At 32.9% G+C, this 16,674-nt stretch overlaps 1 protein-coding gene across 8 annotated transcripts in view; it reads right to left on the bottom strand.

Annotated features, from left to right (window-relative positions):
* The window catches only part of KTN1 (kinectin 1), a 141,004-nt gene that overhangs the window by 88,032 nt on the left and 36,298 nt on the right, over nucleotides 1–16,674 (bottom strand). For 6 of the 8 annotated variants that reach the window (XR_007950660.1, XM_051977714.1, XM_051977717.1 and 3 more), the window contains exons 2-7: nucleotides 14,505–15,052; nucleotides 10,560–10,694; nucleotides 10,132–10,302; nucleotides 8,838–8,968; nucleotides 3,020–3,136; nucleotides 617–757 (exon numbers count right to left, since the gene is read on the bottom strand). Coding sequence is in view for 7 of the 8 variants with exons in the window: in XM_051977714.1 (XP_051833674.1) it covers nucleotides 617–757; nucleotides 3,020–3,136; nucleotides 8,838–8,968; nucleotides 10,132–10,302; nucleotides 10,560–10,694; nucleotides 14,505–15,027 (1,218 nt within the window). In the remaining variant the exon portion in view is untranslated. Of the gene's footprint in view, nucleotides 1–616; nucleotides 758–3,019; nucleotides 3,137–8,837; nucleotides 8,969–10,131; nucleotides 10,332–10,559; nucleotides 10,695–14,504; nucleotides 15,053–16,674 lie in introns of those variants that run through there. The other 2 variants (XM_051977715.1, XM_051977721.1) reach the window with 2 other exon arrangements.

The raw sequence follows: 16,674 nt of genomic DNA, 5'->3' as shown, positions 1-16,674 counted from the left end.
CAAAGAATATAAACATGTAAAGTTTTGAGAAGAAACATGAAATTAAAATTCAAATGAATCTTTTCAATACTCCAAATTAAAATATTTTTCAAGTTAGCCAGTACAAAAACTAATTAGAAGAAAAAAAGGAAGCATATAATAGTGAATTGAATAGAGAAATGGACTTGAAGTCAGGAAGACTAAAGTTCAAATCCAGTCTTAAAAACTAACTACTTGAAGCAGCTAGGTGGCACAATGGATAGAGGATCAGCCCTGAAGTCAGGAGGACAGCAGTTCAAATCTGGCCTCAAATACTTAAAACTTCGCGGCTCTGTGACCCTGGGCAAGTCACTTAAACCCAACTGCCTCAGCAAAAAACAAACAAACAAAAAAAAAAAAAAACGAACTAGCTATGTGACTCTGGGAAAGTCACCTCTGACTCAGTTTCTTCACAACTGTGAAATGAAAATAGAAATAAAAACACTTCTGAGGCCTATTATGATCTAATGAGATATCTGTAATAAATATGTCTGTACTGAACCCCTTCCCATAAGACTATGGATCCACAACAAATATTAGACATTCCAAAAGAAGTATAGGTTTTGTCCCATTTGAATTCCAAGCAATGTAAACATACCTTCATTTGCATCTGTTGAGCTTCCTGATACCCAACATGTATTTTGTTCTGTAAAACATTAAGTTCCTTTTCTAGCGTACCAATCCGTTCTTTCATCCTTGTTATAACCATGCCACTTCTGTCCTTCTCTGTCATCATCTCCTAAAATTGTGAATCAAGAAAAGAAATGGAATTTTTTTCAACTAAAACCAAAAAAAAAAAAAAAATTATAGTATTTTTTTAAATCTTAAATTTAAGTGAAGCAATCAAAACCGGAAATGTTAATACTAGCAGATTAGTCAACACAATGATTTATATCTATGTACATTATCACCTACTCTGCATTTAACTTTTACTAACTCATTTTTCAATTACATTCTATAGCTCATGAGAGGGGTCAAGCCTTCCTCATGACTAGCTACTAAGATCATTTTAAATCCAAATAATTATCCTCCCTATTTCTAGAATAAGAGATAGAAGTAGAGAACTGGCCTCAGAATCAGGTTTCACATACTGTATCTGACCCATCATGTCTGGGTGACCTTAGGAAGATCCCTGTACCATTAGGTCAGGAGTAAGGGACCTTTCCTGCCATGGGCCATTTGGATATTTATAACATCCTTTATGAATATACAAAATTATCAATTTAAAGAACCCAAGCAGTGGAAGATTGCTGTAGCCTGCAGTTGCCTTGACAGGGCTATATCAAATGATTTCAGCAGTCTTATATGGCCACAGGCCAGATATTTTTCACCATGCTTTAGGCAATTCTATAAGACTAAGTAATAGAGAAATCACTGTCCTACATTTTGCTCATTTGTAGCATTTTGCTCATCTGGGAGCGTTTTATACCAATGAAGTCAAAGACTCACTCATTTTCCTTTCCCACCTGATAGTTAATCCAATATTTTCTCAAACATATTATTTCTAAATACAAAATTACATAGGGACTAAAAGCATTTTGTTGAAAATTTTGTATATGCATATAAATATAAATGAAACATGAATATCAAAGAATACTAGTTCCATTTACTCAAAGTCTACAATGAACATATTTCAACAAGAACAATCCTTTAGAAAAAAAAAAGTATGTGATAATGAGGGGGTTTCTTACATAGTTAAATCTTTTTTGATAATCAAACCAAACTTATTTCTGACTCAAGTTACAGGACCAGATGGTTCACTGAATAACGAATTTAGTTTGATTCATCTTCCATCAAATCTCAAAAAGAATGGAAAATTTATATACTTCTCTAAAATTCTTTCCCAAGGCACAAATTAATAAACAAGGGCATTATGGATTAGTTTAGTTTCATTTTAAAAGATAGCTTTTATATTCTCAATGTTTTAATCTAAATCTTTCTAATTTGCTTCATTTAAACTGAATTTCAATATCAGGGCAACACCAAAGTACTGACCCCAAGGAAAAGAGAAAGGATGTTAAGCTCTCTTAAGGCAAGAAACTTTCCTCCTCCTTTTTTGAGAGGGGGTAGGAGAAGCAGAGGTGGAAGATTATAGGAATGAAACATCAAAAAAGAATATCAGATTTGGTTGGTGTATTAAGTATTTTTGTAAACTGCTTTTATTCCTTCTTTTCCATTCTTTGTCATAAAGAATAAGTTCTCAGGGAAGAGGAAGAAAACATTCAGAAAAATTAAAAAGATGTAAAAATTAAAAAAAAAAAATCAATAAAATTAAATAAGTACACAAATTGACCTTCAATTACTATAATAAGATGTTTGACCAAAAAAAAAAAAAAAAATCCCTAAAATCTTTTGTTATTTCTTAATTTTAGGAGCGAAGATTAAAAAAGAAAAGCTAAAAGTATGCTGATGTTTTCCTCAAGAACCTAATTCAAACAAATGAATATTCTATTATTTCATAAAAAACGATTACACATCAAATTCCATTAAGATAAATACTACTGATACGTCTATATTCTTTTGTTGTATTAAAAGAGCATTTATATATAGATATTAATTTTATTTAAATAAAAAATGTCGGGGCAGCTAGGTGGCACAGTGGATAGAAGCACCAGCCCTGAAATCAGGAGGAACCGAGTTCAAATCTGATTCTGGTCTCAGGCACATAGCACTTCCTAGCTGTGTGACCCTGGGCAAGTCACTTAACCCCGATTGCCTCAGCCAAAAAAAAAAAAAAAAAAAGTCAGAATACCATGAAACCCAAGCAAAACCAAAAATATACTAACAATATCACTAACTCAGCATGTATTAAATGTCATTAAACACAAAAAAAAAAAAAATTAAAAATTTATAAAAGAAAATGTTCCCTTTGTTTTGTAAAATTCTCATTAAACAAAATAAAACTTAGAACCACTGCCTATTTCTTAGAGAATGGTTTCTTTATTACCCATTTTGACTCCTTCTTGAAGTCACTAGGGTACTTACAATAGAATTACTTTACCTGAGCTAACTGCTTGCACTGATCCTTTGCAATAACAGCATCTTCTCTTACAGCAGCAAGTAACTTCTCTTTTTCTTGAAGCTGGTGTAAAACTGCAGCTACTTCACTTTTACTAGACTATAATGAAAGAGGTCAAGGCAGATCCAATAATCATGATTTGTTAAAGAATCCCCTCAAACAATTACACCCAATATCAGAAGACTAGTGAAAGGCCCTTTGTAATTATCTGAGAAGTTTTTAACTGATACAAAAGGAGCACATGGTTCAGAAATGAATCTCCATAATCAACTGGATACTATCTAATCCTAAAGGATAACTAAACCAAGACACATTATACAATCAATGATTTACACACCAAAAACTTCAAAAGCTGTATTTAAACAAAAAAGTGCCTAGTTCCTCCTTCTTAAAAAAGGGAATGTTTACCAAGTAAGGACCAGGGTCCTTTATCAACAGCATTAAGAAATCAAATCAACTAGCACCAATCAGTATTTCCCACTAAAAGTCAAAAGGCTAAATAGAAAAGCAAGAGGGAAACAAAATTTATTACCAAAAAAAGAATGATATTAACAAATTTTATTTCTAATACTTAATATGATGATGTGGCTTTACTCCTTACCAGGACTTTTTCTTGTTCAAGTGATCCCATTCTTTTCTATCCCCTCCAATGAACCCCTCTGTCATCTCCACTCTATTATTTTCAATATCTCCTTATTTATTGGCTCTTTCCCTACTACCTACAAACATGATCAATCTGTTGTATCCTGAAAAAAGCCCTCACTTGATCTTTCCATTCTCACTGTCATCCTCTATTTCTGTCCTTTGTAGCTAAACTTCTTGAAAAAGACATCCACAATAAGTACTTTCATTTCCTCTCTTCTCACTCCCTTCTTAGGACCATACAATCCAGCTTTCAACCTTATCATTCCAGTGAAACTCCTTTGCCCAAACTTATTAATGACTTCTTAGTTACTAAATCTAATTGCTTTTTTTCCCTCAATTCTCATTCTCCTTGACTTATCTGATGCCTTTAATGGATATTCTCATCTCTCTAGGTTTAAAGCACACTACTCTCTTCAGATTCTTCTTCTACTTGACTGGTTCTTCTGTCTCCTCATTCAGATCTGACCCTTTAAGTGTAGGCAACCCTCAGTGTTCTGTCCTAGGCTCTCTTCTTTCTTCCCTCTAAATCATTTCTCGTGATGATCCCAGCAGCAAGCAAAGTTTAATTGTTCATCACTCACTTCTCTCATGTTTGTCTCTTTAGGAATGCTATTTGGGGTTTACTTGGTAGGTACTAGAATAATTTGCCATTTCCTTTCTCTAGCTCATTTTACTTTTTTTTTTACTTAATATTTTCATTTTTGCCTAGTTATATTTAAAACAATTTTTTTTACATTTGTTTTTAAAATTTTTGAGTTCTAGATTCTCTTTCTTACCCCTACTCTCAGCCCCCATTAAGAAAGTATATGTGAAATTATGCAAAACATTTCTATAAGTCATGTTGTGAAAGCAGAGCTCCCTCCCAAAAAAAAAAAAAAAAGACAGGGAGAAGAAGATAGAAAATTCTGATGAGAGTATGGGTCATTCACTCCCACTCTTCCCCCTTTTCCTCTCCTCTGTAAAAGGTTTTTTCTTGCTTCTTTTCATGGCAGACAATTTACACCATTCCACCTCTTCCTTTCCCTTTTTCCCAGGACATTCCTCTCTCACTCTTAATTTCATTTTTTTAAAGAAGATATCACTTCATTTTCAACTCACACGCTTGTATCCTCTGCCTATATATACCCTTTCTAAGTGGCATAAAAATGAGAAGGTTCTTTTGAGTTAAAAATATCATCCTCCCATGTAAGAATTTAAACAGATAAACCGTATTAAAAGCCCCTTATTATATTTGATTATTTCCTTATACTATTCCTGATTTCTATAATATGAAAATCAAATTTTCTATTCAGTTCTGGTCCTTTCATCACAAATGCTTGAAAATCCTCTAATTCACTGAATTCCCCTTTCCTTCTGAAGGATTATACTTTTGTTGGGTTGGTGATTCTTGGTTGCAATCCATGCTCCATTGCTCACCAGAATATCATATTCCAAGCCCTCCAGTCCAATAATGTAGAAGCTGCTAAATCTTGTGTTATCCTATGGCTCCACTATACCTGAATTGGATGAAATTGCAACATTTTCTCCTTGACCTGGAAATTCTAAAATTTGGCTATAATATTCCTGGAAGTTTTCATTTGGGGAGCTCTTTCAGGAAGTGATCAGTGGATTTTTTTCAATTTCTGTTTTATTCTCTAGTTCTGGAATATAAGGACAGTTTCCTTTGATAATCTCTTGAAAGATGATGTCCACACAGGACTTTAAGTAAACCAATAATTTTTAAATTATCTCGCCTGGATCTATTTTGCAGTTGTTTTTCCAATGAGACAGTTCACATTTTTTCATCTTTTCTTTTGGTTTTGCTTTACTATATTTTGATTTCTCATAAAGTCATTAGCTTCCATTTGCTCAATTCTAATTTTTAAGGAATTAATTTCCTCAGTGATTTTCTGTGCCGCCTTTTCCATTTGGCCAATTTTGCTTGTTGTTATTCTTCTAATTAGCTTTTTGTATTTCCTTTTGCACCACTCAATTTTCTTGCTAATTTTTTTTTCTATATCTCTTACTTGATTTTCAAAATCCTTTTGAGCTCTTCCATGGCCTGAGAGCAATTCTTATTTTTTTTGGAGGCTTTCGATGTAGGAGCTTTGACTTTGTTATCTTCTGAGTGTGAGTTTTGACCTTCCTGGTCACCATAGTAACTTTTTATGGTCAGAAACTTTTTTTTTTGTCATCTACTCATTTTCCTAGTCTATTACTCTGATTTAACAAAGTAAAGCTCTGTTTCCAGAGAGTGTCCTGTCCCAAGCTTCAGAGGTTTTGTGCGGCTGTTTTCAGAGATCCTTCTAGGGATTTGACCACAAGCACTCTTTTTCTGCCCTGGACCTGTTAGGAATATTTCCATCCCCACTGTAGCTTTAAGATCTAGTGTGCTAAGTCAACAGAATCCTTCTCCAGTACTAATAAAGACCTCCTGGTGAGCTGAGGCTTCCAGGTGCCACAGCCACCACTGCCCATGGCTACTGTTGGTTTGCTGATTTCCCAAATCCCTCTCCCTCTACTAACAAATCATTCCTGCAGACCTTTCAAGTTATTGGTGTCTCTGGGCTAAAAGGTTTAGAGAAGGCACCAGTACTGCCACTGATTCAGAGATCCTACTTCTCGTTTTTTTGTGCTGGGGCCAAGGCTGGGGCTGAGACTACACTGATATATGGCCTACCCCAGAACTGCACACTGGACTCCTACCAAGATGCCAAAGATCTTTCCTGCTGACATTCTAAGTTATCTTTGGCTGGAAAATGTTCTACTCCATTTTTTTTGAGGGTTCTGGTTCTCTAAAATTTGTTTACAGTCATTATTTAAAGGAATTTGGAGTGGTTTGGGGAGATGTCAGCAAGTTCCTGCCTTTACTTCGCTATCTTAGCTCTGCCTCTCCTCTAGCTCATTTTACAGATGAGGAAACTGATGCAAACAGGGTTAAATGACTTACCCAGGATCACACAACAGTAAGTGTCTGAGACCAGATTTTAACTCAGGAATATGAGTCTTCCTGACTCCAGGCCTGGCACTCTATCCACTGCACCACTTATTCAATTTAATTACCATCTCTTTGCTGATGATTCCCAAATCTATATATCCTCTCCCAATCTCACTATTATTCTCTAATCTTACATCTCCAACTGTCTTACAGATAGCTTGAACTGCATGTCCAAACTCACTATGTTCAAAACATCAACCCCCAATCCTTCAGGTTTATAATCTGAAAGTCATTCCTGACTTCACTCTATCTCTCATCTCCCATAACCAAACCATTATCAAGATCTGCCAATATCACTTTTGTAATATCCCTCAAATATGCTCCCTTCTCTCCACTGACACTACCTTATCACCTCATATCTGGATTATTATAATAACCTATTAATAGGTCTGTCTGTTTCAAGTCTCTCCCCATTCTAATTCATCCTCCCTGCAGCCATTCAAGAAATTTTGCTAAAATGCAGGTTCAGACCATATTACCCCCTACTATCGGCTCCTGTTGCCTCCAAGAAAAAAAATATAAAATACTCTATTTGGCATTCAAAGTGCTTCATCATAATCTTATGCTCTCCTACTTTTCCTTTATTCTTACATTTTATTCCTTGACACTTAGTCTTGGATCCAGTGACATTGATCTCTTTGCTATTCCACAAGTAAGACTCTCCATTCTGGACATTTTCTTTGATTATACCCCAAGCCTGGAAAGTTCTCCACCTTCTGCTTCCCAGGATTCCTTTAAGTCATAACTATACTCTTACCTTCTTCAGGAAAATCACTTGAGGGAGAATGAAATGAAATGAAATGAAATGAAATCGGGAGAGACTTGAAACAGGCAGATCTACATAGGTCACTGAATCGGTCAGCTTTTTTAAGAATGGCATGATATTTAAAAAGATGAAATTAGAAACAGTGATTGTACCTAACCAAATAAGGTGTGTAACAAAGCAAATCCATGCTGGGGACATTTTAAAAGTACATGTAATTCACAAGTGCATGCAATTCACTATTAAGAAGACTATTCTAAAAGAAGGGAAAAAGTCATTGATGGTATCCTTGCCACTCCATTCCCTTTCCTCTTCCCTGACAGAAAAATTTAACTGAGAAGATTTCAAAACTAGAAACACAAATTAGTTTCTAATTTCTATAAAAACATTTGAGCATGATGTATGCAGTCAGGGGTTTGGGTACTGTTCTCTACAACAAACTACATCTTAAGAGTCATACAGATGATGAGATAATGAGAATATAAAATCCTATCCTATTGATTACCAAAAACATCTGAATCATTACAGCAAAATCTAATCAAAATCTAGTAAGTCAAGTATTCTCTTGTCCATGTCAAAAATCATGTGTTACAATTGTAGTTGAGATAATTTTGTTCAACAGTGTTTTGAGTAGCAGATATAAAACAAGTAAACACATGCTTGTAGAAGTCCAAAGAACTTGCATCATAGGTGTTTTTTATCTGCTAAGGTAAAAGGCAGGCCAGAGTAAGCCTTCACCTTACTTCCCAGCCATCATAAGCAAACCAAAGCAACATGAGCATCTCCCCCGTTAAGTTCCTTTTTATGTGTTGACTTCTCCCATCACAATGTAGAGCACAGACTACATGGCTTTCTAATATTTGTATCCTTAATGCTTAGCACAATGCCTAGCTCATAGTAAGAACATAAGTGCTTTACTCTTTAATCATATAAGGTACATGGAACAAAAAGTTCCAAAAAAAAGAAAAGTAAATGATACCAAACTGTAAAGTGTCTTAAATGTTAAGACTAAGCTGTCTGGACTTATTTTTTCTGGCAATAACTGCTTATCTGAATATATTCTAAATGTCTATTAATTACTAGTCACAAATAATGGACAGTCCTATATAGCTAGAAATACTGACATTAATTAATTTTGCTCTTAATCCATATCTGGGCAGCTACATAACACTTCTGGAATCAGAAATATTCATCTTTCTTAACTGGGATCAGGAAAGAATTAGACACAACAGAAATGACTCAATAACAACAACTATATTATCTATATCTTTAGATACCTATATCTATATCTAAATGAGTTTTTAAGTATAACACTGATGAAAAGTAAAAAACTAAGTATAGCTCTTAACTGCTCACCTATCTACAATTCTCACCATTTTCCCTCTCAATGAATACATACCCCAACACATGCTTACCTTCTTTAAAGCATCTTGTATAGTACCAGACTTCTCCTTTAGCAAGTCTACTACACAAAGCGCTTCCGTTTCAGAGAATATCATAGTCTTCAGGGAGAGAAGAAAATCCTTAAATTTTACCTCTGCATTTTCTAAAATGAAGAAAAATAGTGTGACACAAAAATTCCAAAAGACCAAAATTACACAGGGAAAAATATGTAAAATATTAATGAACTTGGGACCATTAAAAAATTGCTACTTAAATGTTATCTTTAACATAATATTGAAAATAAATTTCTCCGAGCAGAACCAGGAGATCATTATATACTTCAACAATACTACTATATGATGATCAGTTCTGATGGGCATAGCCATCTTTAGCAATGAGATGAACCAAATCAGTTCCAATAGAGCAGTAATGAATTGAACCAGCTACACCCAGCAAAAGAATTCTGGGAGATGACTAAGAACCATTACATAGAATTCCCAATTCCTATATTTTTGTCCACCTGCATTTTTTATTTCCTTCACAGGCTAATTGTACACTATTTCAGAGTCTGATTTTTTTTTTGTACACCAAAATAACTGTTTGGACATGTGTACTTATATTGTATTTAACTTATACTTTAACATATTTAAATGTATTGGTCTGCCATCTGGGGGAGGCAGTGGAGGGGAAGGAGGGGAAAAATTAGAACAAAAGGTGTAGCAATTGTCAATGCTGTAAAATTACCTATGCATATAACTTGTAAATAAAAATAAATAAAAATAAATAAATTTCTCAAAGTTAGATAAGAAATACATACAATTATTTAAGGACCTAATATTAATTTCTTTCTTTTATGACAAAAATCAAAGACAACAGAACATAAATAATTATAAAAAGACAAACATTTATAGACATTTACACTTACAAATGGTCCCTTCAACTCACCATCTACTTGACACCTCATCTTTCTGCAATTGGAAGCTTACCCCAGATCCCAAAGAGTACCTTCCTCCATTCATCTATCTTCATTCAAACCTAGACTCAAGCATGCTTAAGATTCGCAATCTATTAGTACGATGGTTCTTAACTTTGTCAAATAAGCCCATGTAGACAACCACTGAACTAGAACTGTACCCATAAACTATACATAAACTTGAAGAAGTCACTTAATCTTTCTCAATTCTTCATCTACATAATCAGTTTGGACCAATGGCTTTCCAGCCCTAACATGACATAAGATCCTATGACACCATTGTTAGTCTTTATTCTAATCTAATATACTATAACAAGTGGTTCAGATGTTTTTAATGTTAATAATTTTATTACCTTTATCAGTTTCATTTTTCAGTTTTTTAGCTCCTGTTTTTTGATTCCCTTCTGCTTGATCACCTTTAACAAGATCAATCAATTCTCTCTTATCTGCTGCAGGATTAGGGTCAGAGTTATCCATCAGAGAAGTATAAGAACTTGAGTGACTTGGAGGTTCATCCACCACTGCTGTTTTGTAAATTCAACAAATCATTGTTCTTTAGAAGAAATTAAAAATTGGAGTAAAGCATACACATTTAAGGTAAATACACGCGATATATATATATATATACACATATATATATGTTAAAATTTTATATTTCTAGGTGATATTGTTTCCACTACAAGGGGAGGGAAGGGTAAATATTTTTTAATATTTCATATATAAATTCACATTATCAATACAAGATTAGTACAAAACTAAGAGCTTTAAAAGAATATTTTACCATTATCTGTTTTTTGTTTCTTCGAAGAATTTTTCTTTTTTCCTGTTGCACTCTCTTTAGTCTCCTGGTGAAGGGGTAATGGTTCTTGTTTTTTGGTAGGTGATAAAACTACTTCAGTCTTTTTATCCTGGTCATCTAAAAAAGATAATCATTAATGTATTACATAAAACAGAAAAGATATAACATATGTAAGCTGAGTCAGTCCACAGTTAATTCTATATACTAAACTTTTTTCAATATTTTATGTCACCCGTATTCATATGCCTTTAAGGAGCACAGCAGTTTTCAATAACATATACTAGTGTCCTGTAAAAATCATCCCGGTATCAGACATAGAGTCAACTTTTGTCTCTGACACTTACCAGTTGGGTACACTATGGGTAAATTATAGCCAGAGACTTAGTTTCTATATCTATAAAGGTTTGCAATAATACTATTTGTTCTTTTAATCTAAGAGGTGAAAAAAGTGTTTATAAATCTTTTAGGTACTACATAAATGTGAATTATCATCTTATATTTATATTTTAAGAACTGAGAACAAAATTCAACACTATTCAGATACCAAAAAATAGTTCCAAGACACTAGGAAAGATATTTTTTAACAAGTGGAATTATACTCAGTAAATAAGATTATAAATAATACTATTAATGACTTAGGTCAGAATCATTTGTGTATTAAAAAAGACATCTTGAATACACATAACTTCTTTATGACAAATAAAAATGTTTTTACATATTATTACCATTTTCTAAAAGAGTACTTAACATTTACAGAAATAATATAATATACTAAAAAGAATGCTGGACTCGTTGTATAACTGTGTTGCAATCTTAGTTCTGCGGCTTACTATCTTAGACAAGTCATAATTTATAATATCACCAATTTTTTCATTTATAAAATGGCATGATAATATACTACCAACCTCACATGGCTCATGTGAGATTCAAATAGAGATAAAGAAGATAACAGAGTTATTCTTTCTTACCTTCCCCTCTGGTCTTAGTAAAAGTTATTCCTAGTCCTATTTAACACTAATCCTTCCTTTTCCCTTCATCCCTCTATCTTGATTCTATTCATTAATTATTGCTTCTTTCAGGACCTAGTTCAATAATTATCTCCTCTCTAATGCCCAATGCAACTATAATCAAATAACTTAAAATACTGAGTAAAATGTATTAAATTAAGATGCCAGATTCTCTTCTTAGGCAATCAACAAGTTATATCACACCAAATTATTAAGCATAATATTCAATCTACACGATGAACATGTATTTAAAATCAAGTACATAACATGTTTAGAAAGATAACCATCCTGAAAAATGGAGAGTCAAAAAGAACTGGAAACTGAGGGAATATCCATCAAGTGAGGAATGGCTGAACAAACTGCGATGTATAATATGGAAGACTACTGTGCAGTAAGAAATGATGAAGGGGATTGTTTCACAAAAATTTGTGAAAACTTATAGGATCTAATGTAAAGTGAAATGAATATACCATGAGAATACAGTACCCAATGACAGCAATGCTATAAGAACAATCAACTGTCAAAAACTTAACTTCTCTGATCAATACAGTAACTGAAACAATTCCAAAGAGTGTACAGAACAGAGCTATTATATTCAGAGCCTGTTAAATCTTAACAGGTAATCTTGTATGACCTACATCATAGATCATTGTTTAAATAAAATAAAGGGTAGTTTTCTTCAGAGATTAAAGGAGATTCCTATTGTCCTTTTGCTTAATGTATGTCCTGTGCTCAATATTTTTTATAAAAAAAAAAAAAACCCTATTATAGTCTGCAATATCTTTATATTTTTGAATATTAGTTCAGTAACTTCTTTCAAAAAAGCACTGAGCTTTCAAAACTGTTCATGGCTAACCAAGTTAAACTTGGATATTAGCTAAAATTAAATCAGGTTATACTGAAAACAAAGGAATTATTGAGGATATCTGATACCTTTATTTGAGAGGATATGATGCACACTGAATAGAACTATTTAGACCAGTTACTGCCAAGGATTATTTGGATATTTATAATATCATTAGCAGGCCATACAAAATTATCAACTTAAAAATTAGCCTATTATATTTTATATTTGGTCAATAGTATCCATGTTCTTTGGTGACCTACTTTAGTTACAGAATTACAAAATATAATCCAAATTCTATGAAGAGATGATTAGCAATGTATGTTTGTTGTGTTTCTTTTAATTTTTTACAAAAACATCTTTAAAGAGGAAAAAAACCTAATTTAACTAAAGTTGATTTTTATCTACCCATGAATTTTATCCAAAATCACTTTGTGAAAAATAACAAAAAACCCTTCTATTTCTAGTAGTACAAAGATTTCATGTGAACTTCTAATCAGGCTACCACACGTCGGTGTCAGATCTAATAAATGCCTGAGGGATCAAAGATCTCTAATTATCAGAATTCTAAATCCATTCAAAGAATGTGGCTTTCCTTCTATATACAGAAATCAAAGACAGTTTTTAGCAAACCATAAAGATAGTGCAGCACCAGAAAGATTGGCCTTGGAGGCAGCATCGTACAATAAAAAGTAAATTAGATTTTTTTTTTTAAGTCAAAGAATCAAAGTGTGAATCTGACTGAATTTTCTATGTGACTTTGAGCACAAAATTATTTAACCTCCGTCTCCTCACCTATAAAATGAGGGGACTAGGCCAGATGATTTTCAAGTCCCTTCCAATTCTATATCTATGATTCTATGATTTAAATATTTAAAGAAAGGCCTAAGTAATTAAGTCAAATTTTCTAGAGGCTTATAAACTGGTTCTTAAGGTCCAAAAACATTTTGCCCAATGGCATCATTACTAACAAGCAAATAACAGGGTGACTACTTTGAGAAACAACATTCATTAAAGTGATAAAATGATGGTCGTTGTTTATACTTTTTAATCGGTATCATTAATAACAATGAAGGGCTATTACTCTAAAAGGAAACTGGACTTGGGTTTGATTTTTTTTTTTTTTAGGCCTCAAGTTTCTAAGTTGCAAAGCGTCAACTTTAGGCATGAATGACATAAGGGGAAAATCAGATCTATCTCAAAGTAGAATAGGCTACATTAGGAAGTAGTTGGTTTTCCCAAGCCCAAGCATAGACTAGAAGTCTGCTTGCCTAATATATTATAGAGGGAATTCTTTTTCAAATTAAACAAGATAGCCATTGAGATTTCATCCAATTCTGAAATTTCTGTGACCTCACATTACATGATCAAGCTTTGTGACAGCAATTCCCTAACTGTAAATGCACAACTACCTATTTGTAACAATCTTCAAAGATTAATTGGAAGAAGTTCATGTTTTAAAATATAGCCACTAAACCACTTACAGTAGATAAAGGATATCACTCTAAAATCCACATGCTTCCTACCTAAAGACAATTGAGGATGTTGTCTACTATTTCTAATATATAGTTAAAGACTTAACAGCACAGCACAGTAATCATCACTTTGATAATTAGCAATCATCTTTAAGAAAAAAGATTACACAAATCAAAAAAACTCATCCTAAGCAAGATAAAATCTGAAGACAAAATTTTCTGAGTTTATCTTTTTTTTTTTTTTTTAATTTTGGAAAACAAAATCTCAACTACTGATAATTGCAACAGTTACAAATATTCAGCTGATTTTACAATAGTCAATTCTGTATTACAAATTTACTTTTTTTCAATAATCTAAAAATATTTGCTCACAAGAGATTTTATAAACCCATAATTTTATATTGTCTCAGAAACCAAGGTAAAGGGAAGTAAAAACTACAACGTAAAAATATTTCCCCTTCATTTTATCAAAGTTTAGCTGAATAACTAGTATCTGTTTTGAGCCTTCAAGTGCTAAGCACAAAAATTAAATAAAGTTATAAAAGTGTTACATCATAAATATAACCATAGTATGTCATTAAAATTATATGGATCACAATACCGATTCCATTTTTAGGCTTTTTTTGCCCTGGTTTCTTCTTTGAACTTGAAGCTTCAGAGGGTGGTGTGGGCTGTTTGGTAATTGGAATTGGTTCAACTTTTTTGCCTGGGCTCTTTGATCCATCATTTTCTTTGGCAACCTGTTCCTCCTGCACAGACTTGTGTTTCTTTTCTTTTTTCTTCCGCTCTCTAACACCACTTGAAGCTTCAACAACACTCAATTGAACAGGTGCTACTTGCTCATCCTCTATATTCAAAGCATCAGTTACTTTAAAGTCCCGGGAAACATTCTCAGAATCAGATTCGTGAAGATTCCCATTCTGAGTTTCTTTCTTTTTGTTCTTTTTCTTTTCTGCCTTTTTTTTATCAGTCTTTGTGGGCAGAAGTTTTTGTTCTCTTTTCTGTTTTGCAAGAACTTCATCATATAATGTTTCTTTCATGAAAAGCCAGAAGAAGAGGAAAATTGCTGTAATAACTACCGAAGGAATAAGGATGATAAAATACGTTGACTCGTAAAACTCCATGGTGCTTCGTAATGTCCTATAAAACCTATGTACAAAAGAAAAAATGTTTCATGAATCTCCCAAGAATTTTTACAATACACACTTTCAATTGGTATTTGTTACAATAAATACAAATCCAAGCAACTAAAAGTTATTTAAGTCACACATACTTGACTATGAGAGATATCTATATATATAAAATCACACATATAACTGATTGATGACAATTTGCAAACAATATTTAAAGTTTATGAAATAAGTTGTGTATGTGGTACCTAACTAGGAAAACTACTTGGAAACAAATTCATAGGCAGTTTTCTATTGTTTATTAACCTCAACACAACAATGACAACAGAAAAATTTTATTTTTCAATATTATTTCTTCCTTATAAATGTATAAATATCTCAATTGACATTATTTTTATAAAAAAGTAATGCTGAAAAGCATAACAGTGAGATGGCTTTCGACTGAAGAAAAACTGGGTTCACATCATGCTTTTGTTTCTGACATACACTAATGAGTGACTATGAATAACTGACAACACCTCAGGGCCCCAGCCTACATTTCAAAGTTCTAAGTTAAGGATGAATAGATAAGATAACATAGCTGAAGAAAGCTTCTACAAGATTTATTCATACTGATGCCTCATGATTCACAATAACTCACTAGGAACAGATCTAATACAGCATTATGCAAGTAAAAAAAAAGTCAAAAACCTTGAACATTCACCTAATAGGTGAATAATGCATTCAATGTTTGAATGAATCTGTGCTACCACAAAGATGAATATTCCCCTATCATGGTGCAGTTTTCATGCCATTCATGCCTAGTGTTACTATGAAATTCTTATCCACGTCTTCCTATAATTCCTCCATGAATGGTCTACTCAAAATTCCAAAAACTTACCTCTTCAAATACTACAGGTATTAATGGAATACTTAGGCTTTCCATCTCATACTTTTCGTTACATGATCAATCTACCAACTATTTTTCATCATCGATTTCTTTGAAGTTCTTTCCAAATCCAAGGCTTCTCTCTACCATTAGATTACCCTAACCTCTCTAAGATTATCCCCAAAGAGATGGAACATTATAACATTTTTCAAGAGATTTGACAGATTTCTGAGAATAGACTATACAAATTATCTGAGAATCAGGCTAGTTATAGAGAGAACTAGGCTTAACATTAAGTACAAGCAAATAGTATTTCATTGTAATATGTTAACAAAAATCTGTGCTGGGCAATCTTTAATACCATTACAAGTACAAACATCTTTCAATAGGGATAGTTTAGTGGACATCACTGCTCCTAAAATACCTGTTAAGTAGAAAAACTATATACAATAGTAGGTACTGCAACCAGGAAAAACTACTTTGGATAGCAGAAAGAAAATAGGCTTCATTCTGAAAGACCTAGATTTCAAGTCCTAGGGAAGGGTCTCCTAAAAGAGGTATGCAAAAAATCTACTGGGGTACAAGAAGAAAATAGCAAATTTTGTTTCTATTTATCTTTAAGCTAAAAAGAAATAAAATTCTACTAAAATTAAATATATGGAATAACACTAACCTTTGAATACTTGGTCCATAAGTCAAATAGTCACATGTTACATAAATTATTCTTAAGGAAGAATAGCAGTACTCCTTTGATAGTACTGCCCTTTCTTGTT

The sequence above is a fragment of the Antechinus flavipes genome, chromosome 2 (genome assembly GCF_016432865.1).
Source record: "Antechinus flavipes isolate AdamAnt ecotype Samford, QLD, Australia chromosome 2, AdamAnt_v2, whole genome shotgun sequence".
NCBI classification, from domain to species: Eukaryota; Metazoa; Chordata; class Mammalia; order Dasyuromorphia; family Dasyuridae; genus Antechinus; species Antechinus flavipes.
This window is presented reverse-complemented; position numbering and strand designations above follow the sequence as displayed.